The 27,942-nt window shown below is 35.2% G+C and overlaps 1 protein-coding gene across 3 annotated transcripts in view; it reads left to right on the top strand.

Annotated features, from left to right (window-relative positions):
- The window catches only part of LOC150099411 (mitogen-activated protein kinase kinase kinase 7-like), a 415,932-nt gene that overhangs the window by 194,163 nt on the left and 193,827 nt on the right, over positions 1 to 27,942 (top strand). For all 3 annotated transcript variants that reach the window (XM_090403539.1, XM_090403540.1, XM_090403541.1), the window contains 2 exons: positions 6,942 to 7,063; positions 20,822 to 20,961. In XM_090403539.1, coding sequence (XP_090259665.1) covers positions 6,942 to 7,063; positions 20,822 to 20,961 — 262 coding nt within the window. The remainder of the gene's footprint in view (positions 1 to 6,941; positions 7,064 to 20,821; positions 20,962 to 27,942) is intronic.

The raw sequence follows: 27,942 nt of genomic DNA, 5'->3' as shown, positions 1-27,942 counted from the left end.
CACCTGGCTATGATCAGTTTGGAGTCGATAATGTTTGTGTGAGCACTTCTTTCCCAGACTGATGCACAGTACTCTGCAGCAGCATAAACAAGAGCCAGGCCTGAGATCCTAAGTACCCCAGCTCTGCAACCCCAGCTAGTTTAGCTAGTTTTGAGATGATGCTGTTTCTCATTTTTATTTTGTTTTTTACTTTACGAATGTGATTTTTGTAGGTCAGACTTCTATCCAGGATCACTCCCAGGTATTGTGGATGAGGTTCATGCTTGACTGGGCTGCCAGTCAAGAAAATTAGGTTGAGTTGGCAATTTGCCTCCATATTTTTAAGATGGAAAGGTGTGGACACTGTTTTGGTAAGATTTCGCTTTAAGTGCCACTGCTCAAAATATTTCTTGAGAGTCTCCAAATCTGTTTTCAAGCATCCTCCAGGGAGTCAGAAGAAGGTGATTGGTTAAGTATCACCATGTCATCTGCATACGTATATTTGCTTGATCTTGTTGAGGTGTTGGATCCTACTTCTTCTCAATCTATACTTTGGATCCGACATGATTACTGTTATGATGTTCTTAACTAGTTGACAGGTTGCAAGTTGATTTCTAATTCAAATATAGAGAAAATTTATATTTAAAGACTGTGCCACTCTATATCTGAATTAGTTCAAGAACTGAAGAAAAACCAACTCACAACTATCTCTCCTTTTAGATGTTAATATTATATATACTGGCCGAGAATATTTTACTTACTTAATTTACCCGCTTTGGTTCGAATATTTTATGAATGGTGCAGTAAAAGAGATTCAGACAAAATACAACTTTTGATTAACAAAAACAAACATTTAATTTTAGAATCACAAATTTTACACTTAACTTCAAATCAGTAATTAAGATATCACAAACACTATAGCTTCTCTGAAAAGTACAATCATACAGATTCAGACAAAGATAAATCTGCTATCTCTATAATACAGTCTTTTCACAGTTCCTTAAGTTCCAAATTACAATAATTGCAGTAACATCTCTTCCCAAACAAACACTTTTAAATTTACACTTCAGCTAATTTCTGCAATAGTTACTGTTAGTATAAGGAAATTCTAGGATGAAACTCACACACTTCTCTGCAAAGGAATATTAATGGTTGGAATAATCTTACTGATAATCTTCTTTCTTCATAAACTTACACACAAACATTTTTTTTAACTGTAAACACTTTGAGCAGTATACGGCACTCATTCAGATAAATCTTCTAAGCAATAACTGAATTAATCATCGGTCACAATACACATAAACAAACGTTCTTGCATGAAGTATTACTGATCACTCATGAATTAAGGCAATACACAACAATTCCTTATCTTGAGGTTTTATATGCACAGTTGTTCATTCCTCCTGCTTTCAAATAATTCTTTAGGCACTATAATTCTAAACACAGCTAACGGTAAACTTCAACTTTACAGCCTCTACTATTTGCTAATAACTCTGTGCTTTGCTTCAAGGTTCTGTATGTCCTTGAAAGGTCGGTCCTGAAATTGAATCTCAACTCAAATATCGCTAGTCTATTTAGTAGTCACTCAGCTGTCTTCCATAGCTATAATTGTTATTCTACAACTTATTAGCTAACCGCCTCTCGACTGGTAGACTTTATTTAGCTGCTTGAGTGACTAAATTGTTCTCGTGATCTAAAACTCTTTTCAATAAACCTTCTCCTCACGTGGTGTTCCAACTCACGCTCGCTTACTTACATGCGTCTCCATGACAACAAAACATAATAAAATTGAGCTATTGCATAACGTTAAACTTCTACAATTAGAAATAAATAGAGAATATTTACATTTCAATTAATAAATTATCAAATACAAATTCTTATAATATTAACATAGTAATAAATAAAATAGCTTAATAATATTTAATACAGTCTTTTCATTATTAATACATATATCTTTGATTAAATAATTAAATATTAAATAAGGTTAAAGGTAGTTATATGAATATTAAATTATAAACAAGTGAATTACATTAAATAATATTTACAAGTCTAGCCTATGTGATGGAAGATCATGTTGGATTCTGAAGCAAATAATAATTACTCCAATCTCTATATATTCAGAATCCAACAGAGGGAATGTCCGAGATATAAATTTTAAAAAGAATTGGAGCCAAAAAAGATCCTGGGGCAAGCAATTCTAAAGGAATCTGGGCCTGCTTTTCCTTCCTCCAATATGGACCCAAACTTTTCTGTTTGTGAGTATGGATTCTAGGAGGTGTAAGGTTATTTTGTATTTTATGATGAAACTGAGCTTTGAGAGCAAGCCTCTGATCTAGACTGTATCATAGGCCAATGTCAAGTCAGTGAAGACAGTTCTAGATTTTAATTTCTTTTCGAAGCCAGCCTCAATTTGAGTTGTTAAAGCCAAGACTTGATGACAGCAGTTTTCTGCCAGTAAAGCCAGCTTGCTCTGTAGGGAGAGTTGTCTCAATGAGCAGAGAGATCCTTTTCAGTATGATTCTTTCCAGGAACTTGTAAGTTGAACATAGTTGAGCAGCTGGGCAAAGGTTTCCAATGGAGTTTGGGGGTCTTTCCTGGCTTGAGAACTGCAATTATCTTAGATTCTTGCCAGAGGGCTGGTGGTTCTCCTATAGAGATGATGAAGAACAGGACTGACAGCCATGCCTTTCCACCCTGGTCAAGCTGTTTAAGGAACAGCAGAATTGGTCTATTAGCATGGGCAGATTCCGGCAGTCTTTCACCATAGGTGTTGTATTCTCCCAGACCAAACCTGCCACTTGAACCTAACTGTCATATTCTTTCCAACTTTTGCATTGAAGTCCCCTAAGATGAAAAATACATCTTTTCAGTTCAAAGCAGTCTGAAGGTTTTTATAGCCCCTAACTCTTTTCATCAGGGCTATCTGTGTGAGGTGCATAAATACCATGATTGATGCATTGGTAGGATGAACCTTAAGTCTAATAAAAAGTATCCTGTCATTAACCTTCTGAATAAATAACTAGCTCATCATCCTGTCTTCTGAAATAACCTTCTCCATTCCATTTGGTCTTTGTAATTCTGAGGATGTCATAGACATTATCAAAAGTACTCATCTGGGGTCCCAGTACATTCTATGTGCCTATGTAAAGTTCACTTCTAAGGTTCATTGCATGTCTTCTGTATTTTTCATTCACATTAACACTAATTTGTGTTGGAGACTGTAATATACTTCTCAACCAGGACCCTCTGCCTAAGTCCCAACTATGGCGTTTATTATTTTACACAACCAGATTCAGATTTTGGTGTGAAGTCATTGCAAGAAAAAAGCACTAGGGTTGAAAGGGCCCTTTCTACAGCTCAGAGGTTTTGGTTCAAATTTATCCCACGCTGACCAGGCAGATGGGACTTCTGCCGACTAGGTGAGGCAAATACCTGGGAGAAAAGGCAGACTTCGACTGTACAAGATGAAATGAAACAGTAAAATAGGAAAGATCCAGCCTTAGCCCCCCAAATTGGGGAAGGAGAAAGAAGAAAAGACCTGGCTACAGATAATATAACATGTATATTACAGAAAGTAATGCATGGTCCAGCATCTGGTTATCCAAGTATAAGCAGACAATGTTTGTGCACAAAATATTATCACAACTATGCTGCTTCTGTATAGGGGACTGTTGATTTCACATCAGTTGCCTCAGTATCCCATAATGCAAAGATCATGAAGATATTTCACATCCAGACTTATTTGCATAAAGGATTAAACAAGAACATACATTTTTTGGCAAGTGTAATTTACTTTGTAACCAAATGGGAAAAAAAAAAAAACCTTTGTGCAGCTGTGTCTGATCCAGAGTATTCATAGTAGATGCAGCTTTTTATCTATTTGTATATGAAAATTATGACTGCATTAATTGAAGCTTGATCTCTTTTTTGTATCTGGCTCTCGCTGATGCTACCCAAACTGGTTTGTACCTTTACTAAGGTACAGTTCTCATAATATATAGCAGTATACATATCTGAAAGGAAGTGTCTTTTATATTATGAGATACTGAGGCAGTTGCCGGCCTGTTTCATTTATTTATTTGTATTTTTTATCTGGCTCTGACCCATGAAAGGTTTCTTTGTGAACCTATAGTACATTCATACTGTGGATAGGTTAAGGATTTTTTTTTTTAAATTGATTCTATATATATATATATACATATATATATTGCATTTATTTATTTTTCCAGGTCTGGAAACCCTACTTTAGAGACCAACCATGGAACTTTTGCAAGCCGCTTCAAGCCTCCAATAAGTCGGATGGTGGTCTCACACCAGGTGATGAAATCTATCTTCCACCTGAAGACATTCACAAAATCCATGCTCATAGTGGGATTCAAACCTGCAACCTATTGATTGGAGAGTGGTTCGTGTATCTACTCTCCAACCAACAGGCTGTAGGTTTGAATCCCACTGTAAACATGAATGTTTGTGATTGTCTTTAGGTGGGAGATAAATTTCATCACCTGGTGTGAGATCACTGCCCTGCTTATTGGATGCCTGAAGTATTATCTTTAAAAAGTTTGTGTTTGGGCTCTACAGCAGAGTTTCCAGATTTAGAGTAAAAAATAATTATAAATATAAACAAAAATACAAGCATACACAATGATCTTTTGTTTAAATGACTATCAGTTATTTACTATTAATTGAATATTAAGTTATTATTTGCCTAAGTAGCCACCTGATATAAATCAGAATAGGATAATTTTTCCATAATCTTTATATTTCTGAAAAAAAAGTCATTTATATTTTAAGAAAATTCAAATTTTCTGTATCCTTCTGGAACATGTCAAAAATGCTTCCTATTTCACTATTTCAAAAGATAGAATGCCTCTATTCCATGGTGTTCATGTGGCCTGAAGTATGTGGTTTAAATTGATTGGATCTGAGGTAAGATTTGAAGAACATATGTCCAGATTAAATGACCATGGCATTATTACAGATTGCAGGACAGGAGGAACATAAGTGAACATGAAAAAAATGTATTTTGATGTAATTAATGAACATAGATCTTGGTTTCAGTTTTAAACATGATTATTTAATTAATTCAAATTTATTTTAATTGTTTACTTATAGTTCTATTTGCTCTCACAATCCAAGTGTTTCGATAGAGGAATATGAACTATAATGCTCTACAACCGTGTTATAATATGGTTGTAGAGTCCATAATTTGTGTAAAATGAATGCTGATCACCATGTTACACTAAAGGAAAGGATGAACTATGATGTTTTTAATAATAAACTCAAAATTCCTTTTTCTCAACGTGTTTTTTTTTTTTTTTTTTCTTCCCCATTGAATTTATTGTAATAAAGATAGCAGAGAAATGATGCCCACTACAGATGGAGGTAGAAAGTCATAGTATGTGTAATGGCTCTGAGGCTATTTGGTATGAAGTTGAATTGTAAATAGAATATTATATCTTATGTGATGCTCCGATCTTTAACACCTGTGATACTAATAGGGTGTAAAATCATGATAAGCACAGTAATTATTTATTGAAAATTAGCAACATATTTTATACAGAAAATGACAAGACCATCACTGTTGAATGAACAAGCAATTTAGAGAACAGAATACAAGATATGTACAACTATCAGTTAACCAGTAACAGCAAGTGCAACATTGCTAGAGAGATTATGTCAAACAGGTAATTAATCATTTCGATATTCACTTAGGATGAGAACCTCCTTAACTTTCTGTATTGAGAGGCAGCCCTTCAAATTTGAATTCAGACAGTGTAATAAGGATCTGAACTTTTATTTGACAGATATTCACATTTAAAACTACTTCTGTCAATTTATCACACATGGGAGTGAACATCAGTACTACATTCTGTGCTTAAACTTCATAAGTCACATCTTGCATGACACTGAATCCATTGGAATGATTCCTACCTAATTCATAAGCATTTTGCCTAGATGAATAATCTATTCACTTTCCAGTCAGCAGGCTTTAAGTTCATATTCCACCATGGGTATTGATGTTTTTAATCGGTACATAAATTTCCTAGAGGCCTCTAATAAGAAGGATAAAACCAAATACGAAACTTGAAAAAATTTTGTGTTTGGTTTATAGAGCAATATTTCTCAGTTATCTGATGTACTGTGTTGTAGGCTTACACCTTTTCATTGGTGTGATGGATATGAGGGAGAAAGGGAGTGATCCTAATGGGGGGGGGTTAATTATGGGAATGTGGATTGGAAAGAAGAAATATAGCACATGAAGCAAAGAGAGTGAAACTCTAGAATTTCCCAATGAACTACTTTAGACAGCATTTGATAGAAACAGTATAAGGTTCAAAAGTGTTGGATTTTTTTGTCTGGCAACTGTGCTAAGTGTCTGGCAATTTTTTCCAGAAGCAGTTGTGACTGAGTTAACAAATTGCTACATATTGGTGAGATTCTTTGTGAAGTAATGGTCTTAGTAGCTGAACATGGAAGGTTTCAGTCAAAAAGGACATATGCAATATTATCAAGTCCATAATTAACTTAGATCAGTATCATGGAATGGTGAATTGCTGGGAAAAGACATTAATAAAACAAGGGAATTGACTAAGATACATCTAATGTGGATGCTCTGTCAAAAATAATGCAAACAAATAACGTAAAAAACAAAATAGATGAATGGCAAAATTAGACAATTATGTTAAATAAACATTCGACATGGTAGTCTCAGGGGGGGGGGATCATAATTTCTTTAAACTGGTTAGATATCTAGTAATTCATGTTTTTTTCTGTTTTGTTTTTGTTTTTGCTTGAAATTACTCAAGCAATCAACACTTGAAGTTTGGCAAAAGCCCTTGAGGACATTAATTTCTGTGTAGAAATCGTCCTTTTGCCTATTTCATTATCAGCACAATTTTCATTGATGTTCTTCACAAAATAACTATTTGTTTACATTATAATTTTTTTCACTTTATTAGATGTTGGTCCAAAGATCCAGGACAGAGGCCGTCTATGTCAGAAGTAGTAGATATACTGTCTCTTATTTCTAAGTTTATGAAAGGTGGAGACCAACCCATAACATATCCATTAGCTAATGATGGTTAGTATCTTGTTGAAGAATCTTTTCTTTCTCAATTGCTCCACTCAAATATTTTGTTACATAGCATAATTATGGCATGAATGTACAAGATATATACTACATTATATTAATGGTAAAATGAAGAACTGCTCATGAGAAATCAGAATATTTGTGTCATTCTTTCTTGTTAGTATTCTATAAATTAGTATATGACTTATTCCCAAGTAACTTTGAGTTTTCCTTTTGGATCCTGTTATAGTATTAAAGAAAATATGGGTCAGAATCAGTAATGAATACCGCTTTATTGAACTTTCATTCTGTTAAATGAATATTCGTTTTTAATAGTTCTTGCCTACCTGGTTGGCCAAGTGGATAGCATGTTACCTCTCTAACTAGCAGTTGGTGTAATTCAACCATGGGCATAGTTTGTGAATGTCTTTAGGTGGTAAATGAATTTAATTTGTTGATGTGTGACTTACCCACTTGCTGTAGGTATGAAATGGCTTAAAAAAGTTCCATGTTTAGTCAGTTGAGTTTCCCGAGTTATCTAACTTTTATCACGTAAGTCTGATGTACTGTGGGTTTACAGCTTATTATGGGTACTAGTCACTTTAAAAAATAAATAAAATCAGTTCTTTTTAGACAAGCCTTGTAGGCTTTTTATCTGTCCTTCATTCACACTAGATAACATCAGTATTGTAAATGGATTAGGTTTCATGTTATTAGCAAGAGAACCTTCATGATGTTGTTTTAAGGTCCTCAAAAAAGAGTTATTGCTCTAATTGGATTATGAATGTCTCTTATTCATAATCTTCCTGATTATTATTCCAACATTTTACTGACCAGCTCCAAAACACAAATTGGAGCATATGGCTGGTAGACAGCAGCTGATTTCCTAACAACAGCTATCAGGTCATCCCAAAAGTAATGTCGTTTTTTATACTGTACATGTTCAAACGTGTCTCAACTTGTCTAAACATGTTTTTTTTTTTTTTTTTTTTAAAGCTTTAAAAGTACAATGGGTGCTTAATGGTCAAAGCTATATAATTGAGAGGAGACTTCCACATAGCCTTTATAGGAATGCAAAGAACCCCACCAGGGCTTCTGACATAATGTCCAGTCCTCATTTCTTATGGTGCACCCTGTTAGGTATCTACCTCAATACTGAATGAATGAGGATGGGCTGGCAATTTGGGAGTTAGCCAACCAAATTGTATTCATACTGGTTTAAATCACAGTGTAAAATGATGGTACAACAGGACAGAATTTCATGCCAGCTGGGACGTCACCCAATTAAACAAGGCCCTTGCTGTTTTTGCCAGGGAAGAGGGTCGAACAGTGAAAAGTCAGTTACTGGAATAAATCCTGAAACACATTCCAACTCATCATCACCAGAGTTCAAGGTCGGTACTATCAACATAAGATGTTGAAAGTTTATTTTTCACTTGGTTAGAATATAATAAATTTAGTTTAATCCTTTATCCAAATGTGAGAAAACAAAGTTTGCGCCTGAAAGAATCTTTAGGACTGGGGTAAGGTGGTACAACACCGGGCAACTCGTTGCAAAGGATAAAGGATTAAACTAAATTTATTATATCAACATAAGAAGCCTGAATGGCAAAGAAATGGAACTAGCAGAAGAATTGGATATGTACCAGATCGACATAATAGGGGTGACTGAAACAAAAAGGACAAAAACTGTTGAGATCTTTCTAAGCAGTAAATACAAAATGTTATATTCAGGCAATAACAATCAAGGAAAAGGAGTAGCTATATTCAACACTAAATATGAGGCTAATCTTCTTGAATGGCTGGCAATATCAAGTAGAGTGATGTGCTCAAATATCAGAATGGGGAAATGGACAAATTAGACTTATTTTGGCCTATGGTCCCAAAAAGGGTTCAAGTAAAGTAGAAGTGGGGGAATTTTTTGATGCTTTAGAGAAAGCAATTGACAATGAAAAAGGAAAAGTTGTTTCTTGTTGGAGATCTGAATAGCAGAGTAGGAAACGATTTTCAGACATACAGAAATATTTTGGGAAAATTTGAAGAAAACAGCAAAACTAGTAATAATAGCAAATATCTGTAGAATTTCTGCTCAGGACATGAATTGGTTATTAGTAACACAATGTTTCAACATAAAAATGTGCACAAATTCACATGGACAGAAGATGCAAGGAATAAAAAAAAGTCTCATTGACTATATTATTGTTGATAGTGATGTTTTCTCACTGGTGCAGGACACCAGATTGTACAGGGGATTTGAAATTGGAAGTGATCACTATTTAGTCTTGAGCAGAATAAAACTGAATTTCATATTGAAAAAAAAATAACATGTAAGAAAGTTTTAAAGTGAATAAAAGTTGAGCAGCTCTTAGTTGTGAACTGTGGACAAAAATACACAATCATTATCCAAGCATTATCCATGAGAGTTTGAGAACACTAACCAAACCTTGGAGATTCAGAGGCAAGCCCTGAAGAAAACATTGATTGATTCAGTCAACGAGGCTTGTGGTGAGGTTGTCTGCAAGGATAGAAAAACCAGAACTACATGGTGGACACAGGAAGTTAAAGAGACAGTGAAGGAAAAGAAGAAAGCATATCGAAAGTTCTTGGTGAATAAATCAGCTTGTGTGCTTAGAGAATATAGAGACAAATGTAAGTGAGCTAAACACTATGTAAAACTAGTTAACAAAAGTCATGGGAAGACTTTTGCAAGAACATAGAAAATAAATATCAGAAAGGTGGCAAAATATTCTGGAGGCTGTTGAAAAGCTCAGAAATGGAGGAAAGAATTCTTTAAAATGAAATTAAAGATGATAAAGATGACATGAAAACTGGAGAAAAAGATATCCTTGATGTATGGATTAATTACTTCAAAAAATTGTAAATGAAACAATCAGTGGCAGCTCAGTGGTAAAAAAACACTGAACAGGCATGCAATCAGAAATTTATATCCATGAAGTAGAAAAACTATCTAAAGCCTGTAATGTGGAAAAAGAGCAAGCATAGTTGATATTCAACCATACTTGAGAAGAAAAAAATTCTCTGCTCAAGTATAGAGGTATAAAAGTCATACAGTGGCTACACTGCATAGTTCAGTAGGCCTGGACGGAGGGACGAATTCCAGATGATTGGAATAGAACCCTCATAGTATCCATATATAAAAATGGAAATAAAACTGAATGTGAGACTTACAGAAGTATTTCCCTCCTGAGTTGTACCTGGTAAGATTTATGTAAGTATACTTGAGAAATGGTTTTTGAGAAGGATTGTGGAAGGGGAGCTTGTAGTAGATCAAGCCGGATTCTGGTAGATTGAGGCTATCAGGATCAGATTTTCACTTTATAACAAAAGTTGAGAAATAGTGTGAATAACAAAGATCTGTATTTAAATTTTGTAGATCTGGAAAAGGCATAAGACAAGCTGACAAGAGAAAAGCTATTCAAAACGCTACAGTTGTATGGTGTCAATGGAGCATTATATCAAGCAATACTTAGTCTATATTTGAGTTGTAAGTCAGCAGTTAGAATTGAAAGAAGTATAGGAAGATGGTTTGTTGTTAAATCTGGTGTCAAACAAGGATGTATATTATCCCCTCTTTCATTCATTATCATTATGGATTATCATAATCACATTACGAAGGAAAGTGTATTAAACCTGATATCAAAATTGGAGATGTTAATCTCATCTCTTTACTTTATGCAGATGATGTAATACTTTTAAATAAATTCAGTACAAGTCTGCAAGATTTCCTGATTAAATTGAATAACTGTTGTAATAAATTTGGTATAAAATAAGACAAAGACAATGAAAATTGGCAGAAACATTGAAAATATCAACTGCATTGTGAATGGAGAACCTATAGAACAAGTAAAACATTTCATCTACTTAGGCACAATTTTTAGTGAAGAGGGTAAATTAAATATGGAAATAGACAACAGAATCAACAAAGCCAGTATGGTAGGATGTAAGCTGAATAAATTATATGGAATAAGAGAGAAATTAATCCAAACACTAAATTAGTGGTATATGAAACAGTGTTCAAACAAATTTTAACTTATGGCTCTGAGAGTTGGGTTAGAAATAAAACACTTGACCAACGACAAGACACCACAGATACAAGAGTCCTGGGAAAGATTAGGGACGTGGAGAAATGGCATTAATTGCAATATCATATTAAAAATGAGGATATTAGGAAAGAACTTGACATTGTTAGCATCTAGGAATGTGTTAGCGGAGCTAATTTCTAATTTCAGGTTGTCTGGTCACCAAAAACTTAAACAAAACGGGAGAGAAAAGATTAGTAATGTAAGTCTTCTCTGCCAAATTGACAGGGAAAAGACCCAGCCAAGATATAGGTGGATTGAGACAGTAAAAAGGCATTAGAGGACAGAAATATAAGATCTGATAATGTTGTAATCTTGATAGATAACAGATCGGTTTGGAGGAAAATTGTTGATAGGAAGTTGGTAATGATATAAGTTTTTCGTGTGGTACTATCATAACATTATCTGCACCCCATGTTGGTACATGTCAGGAATTTGATGATGATTATAAGTACCACTGAGGCAGCCTCATTCTAAGAATTCCACTTTAAGAACATCATATATAAATTATTGTTTAAATAACCCTTTATTACTATGGAGGTCACTGAAGAGCACATTAGGTAAATCATGCTTTCTGAGTTCAAAAAAAGGCAACAATGCTGCTAATACTATAAAAAATGTGCAAGAAGTGTATGGTGATAATGTTTTGAATATGCAAAAGACCCACTGATGGTTCCAAAAAGTTGCTTTGCTCTGGCCACCCTGTCTGTCTTGATAATGATATGCTGGAAACCAATTTTGTAAGAAATGCCAATGCACCATTGGAGATTTAGCAAATGATCTTAATTCATCATTATCGACCATCCATCACCATTTGCAAAAACTTGGAATAGTGTCTAAGCTCAGCAAGTGGGTACCTCACGAACTTACAACAATCAAAGAGAGCGTCAACACCTACAATTGAGAAATTCAATCTTTATTTTTGAGTCATGTAGTTACTGTGATGAAAAGTGGATACTTTACAAGAATGTTAATGCCAAAGGCAGTGGGTTCATTTAAGGGAACAGGCTAATCCTCAGTCAAAACAATACCTTCAGCCTCAGAAGGTTTTGTTAATCGTTTGGTGGGATATGGCTGGTATTATACACTTTGAACTCTTGCCAAAAAACCAACCAATTACAGCTGAAGTATACTCTGAACAAAGTTGATTGAATGAAAAACTGAAAAGAGGTGCTCTTTGGTCAGTCAAAAGGGTGTTGTTTTTTCACCATGATCACACATGCCCTCATAGTGCAAACATCACCTACCAAGATTGAGGAACTCAGCTGGGATTTCATTAATGAAAAACATTACGATACATTAGAAGCACTGAAATTGAGCCAATGCAACTTCTTTGCCTCCAAACTTCCTGAATTCTATAGAAATGGCATCAATAATGCTCTTCCAATTCTATAGAATTGGAAGAGCATTATTGTTTCAAATGGAGAATATATACTTCATTAAATTAGCAAGTGATTTATCTTTTATATCCTTGCAAAACTTAATTTTAAAAAAAATTACTTTTATTATAACCTGATATTACACCTGGTTAAATTTTGAATATACATTGTTGTGGGTTGTTTGGGGAATAGTGGGAAGAGATTTGCCTCATTCATCTAAACAAGAGCAGAAAAATTGTAATGAAATGTTTTAAGGGCATGTAGATGACATATTTATAGATAATTATATGGCTGACAGATCATCAATTTCCTGATATATCCCCTCAAGGGGTGTTCAGGTTACAACAGCACCACATGATTAAGTTTGCATTATTATTAATCTCCTATCCACAATTTTCCTCAAAATTAGTCTATTATTTGTAAGCACTCTGATATTCTCATCTTGTCATATGACAATATCAGAGTAACCTAAAAAAAAAAATTATGAACACTTCCCCGAACTTGGTGATTGACATACAGTCAGAGTGGTTAAGGTTGCAGGATTTCATAGTGTTTCACATGTTTCAAGAAAAAGATGATCAAATTTGAACCTACTGGAATGAAGAATCTTTGTGTGGTTTTCAGAGAACTCAGTGACTAGTCACAGCATGAGAAAGAAGGCCAGACTTGTCTGATTTCAAGCATGCAATATAGTCATTGTTCTTGTCTATCAAAATCACTCCACATTTCTAATACTTTCAAAGATAGAGATTATATACATGTAAAATAATTATTTTAATCTTAGCTATAATCAAGCAAGAGAAATATTGCTTTAATACTTACATGTTGCTACACAAATTCAAAACAATCATCTCAACTACTACAAATTAATCTCACAGAAAGGCTTATACGTTGATTATACATGATTATTAATTAAAGGAATTCAACAACGTACACTAGAATATAAATTAAATTAAAATAATATAAATTAAATATAAATTAAATCCTTATTCACAAACGTCCCACTTAAGGAAACCTTAGAGCTAATCCATTTCCTCCCGATATTCCCCGAAATTTCCCAATATCTCAGCACTATTTCAGTTCACAATGAACTCAGGTTATTTCGTTTGGCAAGGAAAATTCTACAAACAAATAGAGGGGCCAGCCATGGATTTACCACTCTCCCCACCCTTGGCCAACTTCTTTATGGAGACTTTTGAAGAGAAAGCCTTAAACTCTGCCCCACAACAACCAACCATATGGGTTTGCTACGTTGATGATGTATTCTGTTATGTCTTTGTGTCCTCTTTTCGTATGTTATTTCTTTTACCTTCTATCTTATCATTCCTTAAATTCTATGCTTTATTTATCTCTCATACGTATCAGAGATTTCGTTGCTGACAAATTTATTTTTTGAATGACTTCACCAGCCGGCAATAGTTTCTGATATTCAAATAGTTAACATTGATTAACATAGGGATCACGTGATGTGCAGTTGTGGTTCCCTCCTCTCTTTCTTACATGAATTGTTTCCCCTCCCTTACTCACACAGGTCCGAAAGTTTTTATAAGTGTGACTCAGTCTCAGAGGAACAGAACTCAAGAGCTTTGATATAAAAGAATACATTTATTAAAACACTAGTATGGATACACTTTTGTATAATCATTCAAGATACACTTTAAGTAAAAATATCAATGTTAAGTTACTTTCTTTGAACTAAATTGAGAGTCTGACCCCCCCCCCCCTTCTTTAGATTAAGATATCCAAAAATTCAATCTTTATGTTTAAGTAATTCAATGATATATCTCAGTCTTATGATTAAGCTCAGACTCGACTTATCCATACATGGTTACTTAATGCTCATTTTCTAAGCACAATTAGATATAAACTTTATGCATGTCATATCAAACTCTTTCTAACTTATATTCTAACATGGAAAGCAAATTTCAATTCTGCAAAGTCTTTATGCCCCACATTTTAAGTGAAGATCAGAATGTCTAACACTACAGCAAATAGCTTCTTCTTGACAAACAGTTCAAAAGTTAGGTTCCCTCCTCGGCATAAGCTTGGAATGGCACCGGCTTACTTGACACAGACAATTAGTCCAAACAGGAGCTCCTCAAAGCCATGGCTCCTTTTCTTTATTTTGGTTTACAATTCTAGAATATATATGAAAGGGTTGTACATTACCATCTTGTCCTTCTTTATGGGGTTTCCTTGACTTCCCCCATGCTTTCGCTTCTGATATGACTGGACTTCCGTATTCCCTAGCCACGTGTTTCTATGGCCTCTGTGACTTACTTATGCTTTCTTCAAAGGTTACCCTTCGCTGGCTTTACATTGGCGTGGTTCACCAATGGCTCCTTACTGAAATTCTGACTTCATTCCTTGGGTAGCTTTATTCGACACGGTTACAACAGCAACCGGGAGATTGTTGCTGGGCACCGGCGACAAGCTTCCTCAGCTATCCAGGCTTGGACGGGAATACCGGAACAGAAAACAAGAGTGTTTGAGTCTCGTGCCGTGCCTTATATCACCCTTGCGAGCGCCCTCTCTCATTGACTACATCATATACTTTGCCACGGCCGATTGATCACCTTAACTCTGAACTGTTTTAACAAGGTTCTAAAACATGGATCTCTTAAGCACATTTAAAAACAACAATTTTGTTCCTGAAACACAGTTTTCCTTTGCTTATTTCACAAGGACAATATTAATTCTAAACACAGATTTCCTTAGCTTATTTAATGTTAATCATCTCAGTTGAGTTGATATACCTTTGAGTGAATATATATACAGTACTTCCTTAGCCCTGTTCCTGGAAGTATAATCATGTCCTTATCCTTAGGTTTTCATTGTCTCTGTGTTGGGTTGGAAACAAATTGGCTTACGGATAGTGAGTCAGCCCATTTTCCAACACAATAGTTTGCTATTTGGCCACATGGCTCTGATACACTCCTTCTTAACACACTTAAACAACCATCATCCCAGAATCAAGTTCACCCTGGAAAAAGAGGAAAACAACAGCCTCGCTTTCCTAGACACACTAGTCAGCTTGATGGAACCTTGGTTTTCTCTGTTTATAGAAAACCCACCCATACAGGCAGATACATTCACCAACAATCCCCCCCCCCACACACACACACAACAATATGGAGTTATTAAGACACTATACAACAGCGCTAAACTAATCTGTTCAAATACAATGCTCTAACCACTGAATTAAATCACATCCTCAACACTTTCTCAGCCAATGGCTAACCCCCCCCCGACAAAAAAAAAAATTAAAAAAAATATTGATCCAGTAAACCACAACCCTCTCCTTCATAACAAGGATTATTCCAAATCCATCACCATTCCCTCAGTAATTTTTTCCAAGGCACCTCAGAAAAAATTACCAAAATCTTAAAAAAACACCACTTGACTTCTTGTTACAGACCATATAAAAAATTGGCATCCCTTATCTGCTTCACTAAAGACCAACCACTTCCCCTAGACCTACTGGGTGTATACCAGGTCCCTTGCAGTTGTAAGCTATCCTACTTTGGCCAAACAGGCAGGACAGCAAATATCAGAATTTCAGAACACAAAGACTACATCTGTTTTCACCAGTATAGCAACTCTGGATACACGCCACAGAATGTGGTGCAAGAAAGCCAAAATAATACACCATAGCAAGTTCAAGTTTGAAAGACTTCATGGAATCAGCCTCAGCTCTAAGAAACATGTCAAACCTCAACAAATTTGGTTGCATGAGACTGCCCTAAATTTGGGAAACTTACATTAGGAGACCTTCAGCCCAACGGCCAAGAATACCTATATAGCCCGCTAGGGGACACCATCAGGACTTTTAGGAGAAACAATAGCTTCCTCACTTCATCCTCATTTACTGTGTAGTACCTGCATGCACGTGTCTTTATTTTAAGTTCCTTTGAAGATGGCAACGTGACATTGCCGAAATATTGGAAATATATATTAAAGTTTGATTTAATTTATATTCTAGTGTACGTTGTTGAATTTCTTAAGTTAATTAACACTACAAATTATAATTCAGCAACTGCAGAATAAGATAGAAACTGCAACATAAGAAATATCAAGAGAAAAGAAATGGAACTGGCAGAATTAGAGATATGTACCACATTAACATAATTGGTGTTACCTAAAGAAAAAAAAAAAGAACAACAACAAAATTACATGATAATCACAGTAATTAACTTTAATGAAAGTACAGATAATTCGTCTGAAAATAACAGTACATCATTAGTGTGTAGAAACAAGCAAATCAAAGAACAGGAATACAAAGTACATACAACAGTCAGTTTACCAATTAAAAACAGTTTGCTGTGAGCTAGAAAACTATTTTTAATGTTTACAGAAAATGAGATCTCCCAAACTTTTGGGAGAGAGGGAGACAGTCATTCCAATTCAGGTTAGGCCAATGCAAAAGGACCTCAGAGCTTTCGTTGAAAAGGCATTCATATTTAAATCTGCTTCTATGGAGAAGACAAGCTTCATCCCACAGGATAACTGATGACCACAGATAACTTATGTTATCTGTGTTTAGTGTCAGTACTATGCTGTGTCAGACCACACTTTTGAGTTTTCACGTATTCAGTGTAATATTGACATTCACTAATTATTTTTTTCCACAGAATGGCTTGTCTGCCCAAAGTACACTATCTACCAATAATTGTCTGAACACATTAGCAATTTACAATTGATACCACCAGCGAACCCTCATATAGGGTATGTCCACCTATGGCTTTGATCACCCCCTGCACTCTTTGCAGGAGGCTTTTCAGCAATGTGCATCAGACATCAGGTGGAATTTGTCTCCATTCCTCTATCAAAGCAGCACTAAGTTCAGCGACAGATCGAGGACATGTTCTCTGGACCTCAGTTGCTGCTCTAGTTCATCCCACAGGCGTTCGATGGGGTTGACGTCAGGACTCTGCACAGGCCAGGACAGTCATTTAACACCCATCTCTTCATACCATTCCATAACAGCTACGTCTTTGTGGCATGGGGCATTGTCGTCTTGATAGTAACACAATTCCGTTCCATAAAAACAGCACTGTGGGCAACACCTGATTATCCAGAATATCAAGGTACTGAGCTATCTTCATGGACGCATGGATAACGACCAGTGGTCGCACTCCAAACCAGCTGAATGCACCTCACACTTCCACCACCAAACTTTACTGTGGGTACAACACACTGTGGTAACAAGCGTTCATCAGGCTGCATCCACACTCACACCCTGCCATCAGACTGGAAACAGGTGATCCTTGATTCATTGCTCCAGAATAAGAGTACCATTTCCACTGGTCAATGTCCAGTTCACATGCTCTTTGCACCAGGCCAGAAAAGCCACCTTGTTCGTTGTTGTGATGTTTGGCTTGTGTGCTGCAGCTTTTCCATGGAAACCCAGTAAATGGAGTTCTTTTCGTACAGTATTAGTACTCTGGAACTCATCACAGATGGTCTGTGCTGATTGTAGCTGGTTTTTGCTTACACCCATTTTGCCACCCTCCTGTCTGTCAGTCATTTCTTGGTGTTTTCCTGCACTAGTCAGGAAAACACCAAGAAAACACCTTTGATTTTGGATGCTCCAGTTGAGTGGCAATGGCTCGTATGGACATGCCACCAGTGTGACAGCCCATGGTGACACCTCTCTCTTGAAGTAACTGAGTTCACGTTGTGTTGCCATACCACCTCTATTCAACTATGACTAAATTCTGCTTCATACTATCTGTACACTGGTTTTTATGTTATTAACAAACCTGGAACATTTCATAACTTCAAATAACAAGGGTGTCTGGACAATTATTGTCAAATTACATTCATAAGGAATCTAGTAAACACCAGCTAACATAGAAGTGACAGTTTGTCTTTTGTAGATAGTAACAGATGAGAAATTTTGTCGATAGGAAAATATGTGGTAATAAGGTGATACTTCTCGCTATCAAAACTTTATTGGAATTAAATGGATTAATTAATTACCTGAAAATTCCCAAAAGTTTGGGAGATTCTCATTTTCTGTAAACATCAAAAATAGTTTTAATATTATTTATTAATATTAATTTATTCATTAAATTAATTAGTTGCAACCTTCATCAAATCTAGCAGATAATCGACTCCTATGTTCCAACACCTACGGATCTTCAGCAGACTGCAGGGTTCCATCCCTTATATTTCTGGTATCCCTGAACCTATTGGTGGAATTTTGAAGACATATCACCTTATTCCAATATATTTTCCTATCAATAAAATTTCTTATCTGTTGCCATCCACAAAAGACAAACTGTCACCTCGATCTTTAGCTAGTGTTTACCAGATTCCTTGTGAATATAATTTGACATACTTTTGGCAGATAGGCCATTCTGTGGAAAAAATACTTAGTGAATATCAGTATTACATTGAATATATGAAACCTCAAAAAGTCTAGTCTGGCACAGCATAGCAGTGATACTAAATAGTATCCGATGGGATGAAGCTCGTCTTCTTCATAGAAGCAATTTTAAATACGAACACCTTTTCAAAGAAAGTTGTCTCTCTCTCTCTCTCTCTCTCTCTCTCTCTCTCTCTCTCTCTCTCTCTCTCTCTCTCTCTCTCTCCCTCCCCCAAAAGTTCTGGAAATTCTCATTTTCTGTAAACTCAAAATAGTTTTAATATTATTTATTAATATTAATTTCTAGCTCGCAGTAACCGTTTTTAATTTTATAAACTGATTGTTGTGTATGCTTTGTATTCCTGTTCTTTGATTTGCTTGTTTTTACACATTGATGATGTACTGTTATTTTCGGTACTAAATGTCTGTACTTTCATTAAAGTTAATTCTGTGGTTATCATGTAATTTTTTGTTTATAGTTATACCAAAGGTAAAAATAAAGATTAGATCAACAACCAGAAAAAATTCTTCTAAATAACAACTACAAATGTTATGTTCAGGTGTTACTAAGCAGGGAAAGGAAGGTGTGTAGCTATAAGTATTCAACACTATACAGAAGACTATAATCTTGAATTGCAAGCAATATTATACGAACTGATGCTGGCAAACATCAAAATAGGAAGTTGGACAATGAGAATTATTTGTGGCTATGGTTCCTACAAAAGATTCATTTTGGAAGAAGTGTAGGAAATTTTGACGTATTACAAAAGACAATCGAAATAAACAAATTGAAAATTTAGATTGTTTAGAGATTGTTCAGATATGAATCATTGAGTAAATACAGAGAAAAGAGCCAAGTCAATAATAATGACCAAGTACCTGCTTTATTTCTGTTCAGAACAATGATTATTATTAATACCATGTTCCAACAAAAAGATGTGCACAAATTCACATGGAGAGAAGATACAAGAAATCAGAAAAGAGTTTTATGGCATATCTTGTATAAACAATGAAAGTAAACATCGAGAAAACATTATTTAATCAACTAGTTTATTATACTTTATCGCATACATCTTCAGGATTAAATTATAAGTGAGATAAAAAAAGCTTGTATTTTTATGATAATAAATCCAATTAATTAGTGGTTGAGTTTAATCAAATTGTTGAGGTGTTCAGTTATATTTGTATGATTTCATATGCTTTATTTTCTGTGATACATCTTGAACTACATTAAAATTGAACCAGTTAGCATTTTCTTTTTCCCTTCTCTTCAAATGCAAAGCATATATATAAATAGGGTGGCAGTTAGGACTTGTTAGAATCCCCAGTGACTCATCATAGGAGACTGCTAAATCCATGGAGGATGTCATAGTAATAATAATAACATATTACACTTATCTTTCTTGAGTTTAACCCCCCAACTGGCCATGATGTCTATAGACATCCAGCTAAATCTAGATACGATTCTGTAACACTCGTTGAATAATATGGATAAGAAGTGCAATTTGGTCTTACTATTTCACTCACATCAGCTGGTAGGGAGGTTAAACATGAAAAGATATTTTCCACTTAAAGTTATTCCCACCTCTGCTCTGCTTTTTTTCCCTCATAAGCAAATTGTGACTGTGTTAACTTTTTTTTCCTGAGGAGAAAACTGTGTATAATTATTTGTAGTTACTTTCAAATATGTTATTTGTTTTCCTTTCATTTAATACTACAAGAATTAATTTTCATATGGATTGTAAGCTTCTCTTCATTTAGATTATATGTTTTTTTTAAAATCAAAAGTTTTATTCATATTTTATCTTTAATATAAGATATGTAGAAACAATTTTATACTCAAGGAATATAAGAAATTTCACAGTACTATAACATTATTTGACATAAATTAATTTTTTTTATATATATATTATATATATAGTTTTACCTCAAGAAATGCAGAATGTAATTGAGGATGATAGGTTATCATCAAAGGATCAAATGAACGATAGCCAATCACAGACAGTTTTTCCTAAAATAAACAACAATTCTACTAATTTATTTATGCCTTCAGAAAGTGTGGTAAGTACAAGTTAATGGCATGTTTTTTAATTGTAAATAAGATATTAGAGAGGTGGAAAACTCCATTATTATTTATCTAGCCACTGTTCCATCAAACTAATTTAACTCAGTCATTTTTATGTTTTGCATCTTTATTTATCTTGTCAGATTTGATCTCTCTCAATCCCTTCCTAGTTTTGCCCTGCTTTTTTCTACATCTTCATTAATCTAATTGCCCATCTCTTCCTTAAGCTTCCTAATTTTCTTGTCTGTTACACCTTTCAATGGATATGGATATTTCTATCGATTCTTTTTATGTGCTTCCAAGCCATTTCATTCCTGACTGAGTTATCATATACAGGCAGTTCCCAGGTTACAAAAGATGTTCTCAGGAACGAGATACGTTCCTGAGAACATCTTTAAGTTGGATTTGTACATAACTTGGATCCTGATGAACAGCACATATGCGGTAATAATAATTAATAACGATACTATAATGGTTCATATGTGGCAATAATAATAAAGTGTAATACTGTAATAATAATAATACCCCTGTATTGTAATAATAAGTTACAGAAACTATTGTGCCTTTCTTTTAATTCAAACAAACGGAACATAAAAACAAACTCATACAAAAAGTTTAGATAGGAGAAATTTCAAAAAATAATATTAAAGGCTGCAACAGTGTCTTGCTTGCTGGAAGGGGCATTTCATGAAGCAGGAAGGTAGGCTAACATTAATTGGAAGATGATGATGGAGATGATGCTAGAGAGGATGAACTTGGTGCTGGAGAATCAGTATTTGATTCTGTTTCTAGAGGAGAGAAGTTTACCACTGAAGTTGGCTTCTTTAAAAAGGTATCTAGGGTTGTTTGCACAGCCTTTTTCTTTCTTTCATCATATATGGCCTTTTAGCAGCTGATGTTCTCATAACTGCATGGTAAACCTTTGTAAACTGCTGAATGTTAGGATCTTGCTCCTCAAGCTTAGCAATGAGATGAAAGGCTTCAGCTAATTCTTTTGTTGTAATCTTTCTGGGCTCTGGATCTTCTGATTCTTTGTGTTCTTGCATTTCTATCAGCTGCTTCTCTATCCCCATAAGGTCTTCATTGGTTAATTCTTGTGAATGGGACTCTAGTAAGTCAACGACATAATTTTCATTGATGTCCAGTTGCAGTGCATTGCCACTATCCACCGCAGCTTTTCTGGCTTCAGTGATGTCTTCTGTGAAGCCACAAAAATCTACACAGAATTGAGGGACATTTGTGGAACAAACTGCCCTCAATTTTTGATTGCATCACTTCCTCCCAAGAATCAGCAATGTTTTTGATGGCATCATGGATGTTATAATTCTTTCAGAACTCTATCTCTCAAGGCCATCACATCATCTTCCATGGTCCTGACTGCTTGCAGAAATGTATGCCGTAAGTAATAAACCTTAAATGCAGAAATGACTTCCTGGTCCATTGGCCATAGTAATGATATAGTGTTGGGTGGTAAAAATATGACCTTTACATTAGGATGAAGGTCATCTAAAGATGTTGGATGTCCAGAAGCACTGTCCAGTACAAGCAGAATTTTAAAGGGAATTTTCTTTTCCAAACAATAACGTTCCACAGCAGGAATAAAACAGTTCAAGAACCAATCTTCAAACATAGCAAATGTGACTCTGGCCCTTGACTTCCAAATAATGGGAACAGCTGCTTTAATAATGCGGTGAAGTGCGAGTTTGTTTACATGTGCAAAAGAAACAATAGAAACAAAAGAAATGATAGTTCCCAAATTATTAATTTCATTATTTAATTATTAATTATTCTTATGGGGAGCTTTGGGAGAGATCATTCGTAGGTATGGAACGGCATAAGTCGGGTCATCCATAACCTGGAGACTGTCTGCATTCATTAATTTCTGCTTTTTTAATCCCTTACTTATTTTTTTCTCTTCTGATCTTTAGTGTTATTATAAACAGTTTGCTTTAAACACTTGTGATATAAATAGTTCCAGAAGATAAACAGTTCCAAAAATATAGTTTTTAAATATTTGTATTTTTAATTTTAATTTAATTTTAAAATTAAATTGTTTAAATTTCCAAAAATATAGTTTTTAAATATTTGTATTTTTAATTTTAATTTAATTTTAAAATTAAATTGTTTAAATTTTCAAAAGTAAAATTTGAAATACAGCTTTTAATTTTCATTTTTGTTTTAGGGCTATAATTTATTAAACAAAAAAAGTGTACTAAATGCATTATAGGAATAAGGAAGAATCACAATGGAAAATTCATCTGCAAAACTTTTTGCTGTATCTGTATGTATCAACTTCAAAATCACTAGAAGAAACCAATTTGTGAAGTATTGCCGCTGTTTGTTTTGGATGGGGTTCTCATAAAATCATATAAAGATAGTTTTATAAAAGTAGCTTTCTAATTCTCTTATATATATATATATATATATATAATGAATAGAAAAAAATTCATAGTCCATTCACAGTACTCAAAGTACTTTCATCGGTTGGGAGTCATATAGAAAAAATTATTGAGAATGGAATGATAGTGGGTGAATGAGCAGGAGGTATAATGAGAAATTAAGGAAATTTGATGTTAATAAGGCAGTAGGAGTAGACAACATATCACTACCTTTCATAAAGAAATGCTCAAGGGAGTTAATAGCACCTTTGGCATACCTGCTTAATGAGTCTTGCAACAGGGCAAGTCCCACAGGAGTGGAAAGAGGGTGGAATTGTTTCACTTCACAAGGGAGGGGTGGGGGATGATAAGACTGAGGCTACATACAGGCCAGTGAGCAGTGGGTACAATGAGAAGTTAAGAAAATTTGATGTTAAAAAGGCAGTAGGATAAACAACATATATCACTACCTTTCATGAAGAAATACTCAAGGGAGTTAATAGCACTTTTGGCACACACCTGTGTAATGCATCTTGCAACAAGGCAAGTCCCACAGGAGAGGAAAGAGGGTGGAATGATAAGACTGAGGCAACATACAGGTCAGTGAGCAGAGGGTACAATGAGAAGTTAAGAAAATTTGATGTTAAAAAGGCAGTAGGATAAACAACATATATCACTATCTTTCATAAAGAAATACTCAAGGGAGTTAATAGCACTTTTGGCATACCTGTGTAATGAGTCTTGCAACAAGGCAAGTCCCACAGGAGAGGAAAGAGGGTGGAATTGTTTCACTTCACAAGGAGGGGTGGAGGAAGTGATGATAAGATGGAGGCTACATACAGGCCAGTGTTTTGAGTGTTCGATAGGTTGGTGAAGGCAGGATTTAGAATTGGATTGATAATAGTAGTATCCTCCATGATCGTCAGCATGTGTTTATTAAAGGTAGGGCATTTTTTTAGTAGTCTGAATATACTGTTGTCTGACCTCCATAGAGTCAAAGGACTGATCATGGGTATACTTCAACAAAGTGATGAATTCCTTGGACATAGGAGATGCATATATATACTGGGGGGGGGGGTTCTGCCTTATCCTCCCCACCCCCGAGTTCTGGGCTGGTAAGCCGGTTTTCCTTCAATCCTGATGACTCGAGACACGAGAAAACAATGTGTTTGTCTCATGAAAATAAATAAATTCCGTGTGATGATACTGCGTTCCCCCTTTTTAAGGGAGTTCACAGTACCATGGAGTTCACGGAACCCTGCTGTCCACTCCCAAGCCCGGCTAACTTGGCTATGACTGAGGAAGATCCTTAAACTCTTCACGTCGTTGACGGGAATCAAACCTAGGACACTCCTTCCCCAGGCATATGGTTGCAAAGCGCAAAGCCACTAAGCTAACCGTGCGGACTGTCTCATGAAGGCAAGCACATTGTTGGACGTTTCAAAACAATGAAGAGACAAAAAACGTGACATAAAAACGTTTCAGATTTTGGCTTATCTTTTTATATATATAGAATAGATATGTATATGGCATGACTGGTTTACTCGGTGCAGAGACATGTTTTTTTAAAAATTAAATGACTGGATACCGAGGAATAAAAGTAAAATATAGTTTATTAGCAAACTAGTTTCGTTTTTTAACAGACTTCTTCAGGTGCATAAAAAAGAGAAAACCAAGCAAAATATATATAAATAAACTCTAAACTCAAAAATATATAATAAACTCTAAACAAACAAAGCATTAGCATACACAGTTCAGTATTAAAGCATTGGTGTTTGGACATTTAAAACTGTTCTCTGAATAACCTCATTGTTGGGCATGCGCATTCGTTCAGAATCTCGTGAACACCAAAGTTAGATAGGCAAAATGACAGTCTGAAAGGTTATAACTAAGGTTGTTATTAAGATGTATAGGATTAAGGACAGTTTCTTTAGATTCCATTATCCTTCTTTCTAGTTCGTCATAGCAACGAAAGATATTATTTGATCTGTCCCATTGAACTGAATGGATTAGGTTTTCTTCATTAGTGTTAGTAGAAAACAGAACGTGGTTTGACAGAGAAGATACGGCAGAACAAGCGCTAGTGCTAGCCTATGTTCTGCTGTATGTAACATCCCTCTTGTGTTCTTCAATACGTAACTCAATGGACTTAAAAAAAGGTCATGTCCTTATTAACTCGCTGTATTCATTCTGGTTATTTCAAGTATAAAGATACTATCTACAAACAAAATTCTGGTCTAGCCATGGGTAACCCATTATCACCTATTCTAGCAACGTTTAAAACCAAGAATATGGAAAAGATATATCGATGACATTTTTTTTTAATTTGGAGGCACAGCAGTGAATCTCTTCAGAATTTCCTTGACCATCTGAATAGTCAACACCCAAACATAAAGTTCACTGTTGAATTAGAAGTTAATGGTTCTCTTCCTTTTTTAGATGTTAAACTCACTTGCTTCTCTGAAAAATTAAAAATCTCGATTTATAGGAAACCTACTCACACGAACAGATATCTCTACGCTCAGTCCTCCCACCATTATCAATCTCAAAAACTTGGAATCATCTCGACACTAGGAAATCATGCTCTTTCCCTTCTTTGTGAAGAGGAGGAGATTAACAAAGAGCTTTAATTTCTTCATATTACTTTTAAATCCTCTCCCATGCTATAGTGAAGATAACAATAATATAAAAGGTCATATTTCTCTACCATATTTCACCCAAATTGGCTAAAGTTCTTAAGAAATACAACATCAAGACATTCACTCCCCCTTCCTAAACTCCGTTCCTTTCTGAGCCGACTCAAACCAAGGCATGATAACCTTAAATATCCTGGTGTCTACCAGATCTAGTGTAACTGTGATACATCATATTTTGCCCAGACTGAAAAATCCATTGAGTTACGTATTGAAGAACACAAGAGGTACGTTACATACAGCAGAACACGGGCTAATGCTCTGTCAAACCATGTTCTGTTTTCTGCTAACAGTAATGAAGAAAACCTAATCCATGCAGTTCTATGGGACAGATCAAATAACATCTGTCATTGCTATGACGAACTAGAAAGAAGGATAATGGAATCTAAAGAAATTGTCCTTAATCCTATACATCTTAATAACAACCTTAGTTATAACCTATCACACTGTCATTGTGCTGCTATCCAACTTGGCATTCACAAGATTCTGAATGCATACACACGCCCAACAATGAGGTTCTCCAGAGAACAGTTTTAAATGTCCAAACACCAATGCTTTAATACTGAACTGTGTATGCTAATGCTTTGTTTGTTTAGAGTTTATTACTTCAAGTTTTTTGCTTGGTTTTCTCTTTTTTATGCACCTGAAGAAGTCTGTTAAAAGACAAAACTAGTTGTGCTAATAAACTATATTTTACTTTTATCCCTCAGTATCCAGTCATTTAATTTAAAAAATAAAAAAAAAATATATATATATATAGTATAATTGGATTTTTAAAATAGCTTTGATAGACTGCTACGTGACAGATTAGTAACTAAAGTAGAACAGATGATGTTGGATAATAATTAGTTATTGGTTGTCAGGTAGGTGTTAACAGGATGTGACCTTCTAATGACACTAATGACCTTCCTCTTCTGGGAGGGAAGTATCCCAGAAGAGGAAGGTCATTAGTGTGTGCTTCAGGGAATCTGTTTTGGGACTATTATTGTTTAACTTATATGTTAATGAAACATTGACAGGTATAATTGGAGGTGTACACACGATGCAAAGTTGGGAAGAAATATGAGTAGAATAGTTGTGGCCTTACAGGGAGATCTAAATAGACTATTTGAATAGGCAAGTGAGTGGAGCTAAGGTATTGAAATTTGGAAGGCAAAAATGGAATACAGAGTGTGCAGTTAATGGAGAATTTTTGAAGGCAATGGAAGAGCCGGGAGATCTGGAAGTGATAGTGAATAGAGACTTGAAGCTTAGGGATTACATTACTAAAATCGTAAGAACATCATGGATTTATGGCAATGATGAGGAAGAACTTGAGCAGAAACAAAGAGGTTATGATTTCTTTGTATAATGCCTTGATATGGCTGTATGACTTACTGGGTGCAGATCGGACATGTATAATGCTATACATTATGGGAAGGGTCACTACCCAGACCGGTTTCGACATTATTGAGGTCTCATCAGTGGGAGCCAAACCCAAAGGTGGTGATACTAAGGTGGAAGTAATGGAACATAGCATTATACGTGTCTGCAAGGATATGTGCTTTGCATTATGGGATACTAAGGCAAGTGATGAGAACTTATACCACCTTTGCCACGAGTTGCCCTAGTCCTGAAAATACTTCAGGCGCAAAAACTTTTTGCTTACACTTGGATAAAGGATTAAACCAAATATATAATTGATAGCATAGCCAAGTGAAAAAACTTCCATCAACTCATCTCTAATCCAGAGAATTTTAATAATAAGGTGTGACAACTTTTGGCAACTGGCACATGGAAATATGACTTCTCCATTACTTCCACCTTAGTATCACCACCTCTGAGTCTGGCTCCCACTGATGAGATCTCAATGAAGGTCGAAACCGGTCTGGGTAGTGACCCATCGCTTAATGCATAGCTTTATACA

Source organism: Typopeltis vanoorti, chromosome 14, assembly GCF_054136105.1.
Source record: "Typopeltis vanoorti isolate ZY-2024b chromosome 14, IOZ_Tvanoo_1.0, whole genome shotgun sequence".
Lineage (NCBI taxonomy): Eukaryota > Metazoa > Arthropoda > Arachnida > Uropygi > Thelyphonidae > Typopeltis > Typopeltis vanoorti.
The sequence above is the reverse complement of the archived record's forward strand: the minus strand, read 5'-3'. Positions and strand labels throughout refer to the sequence as shown.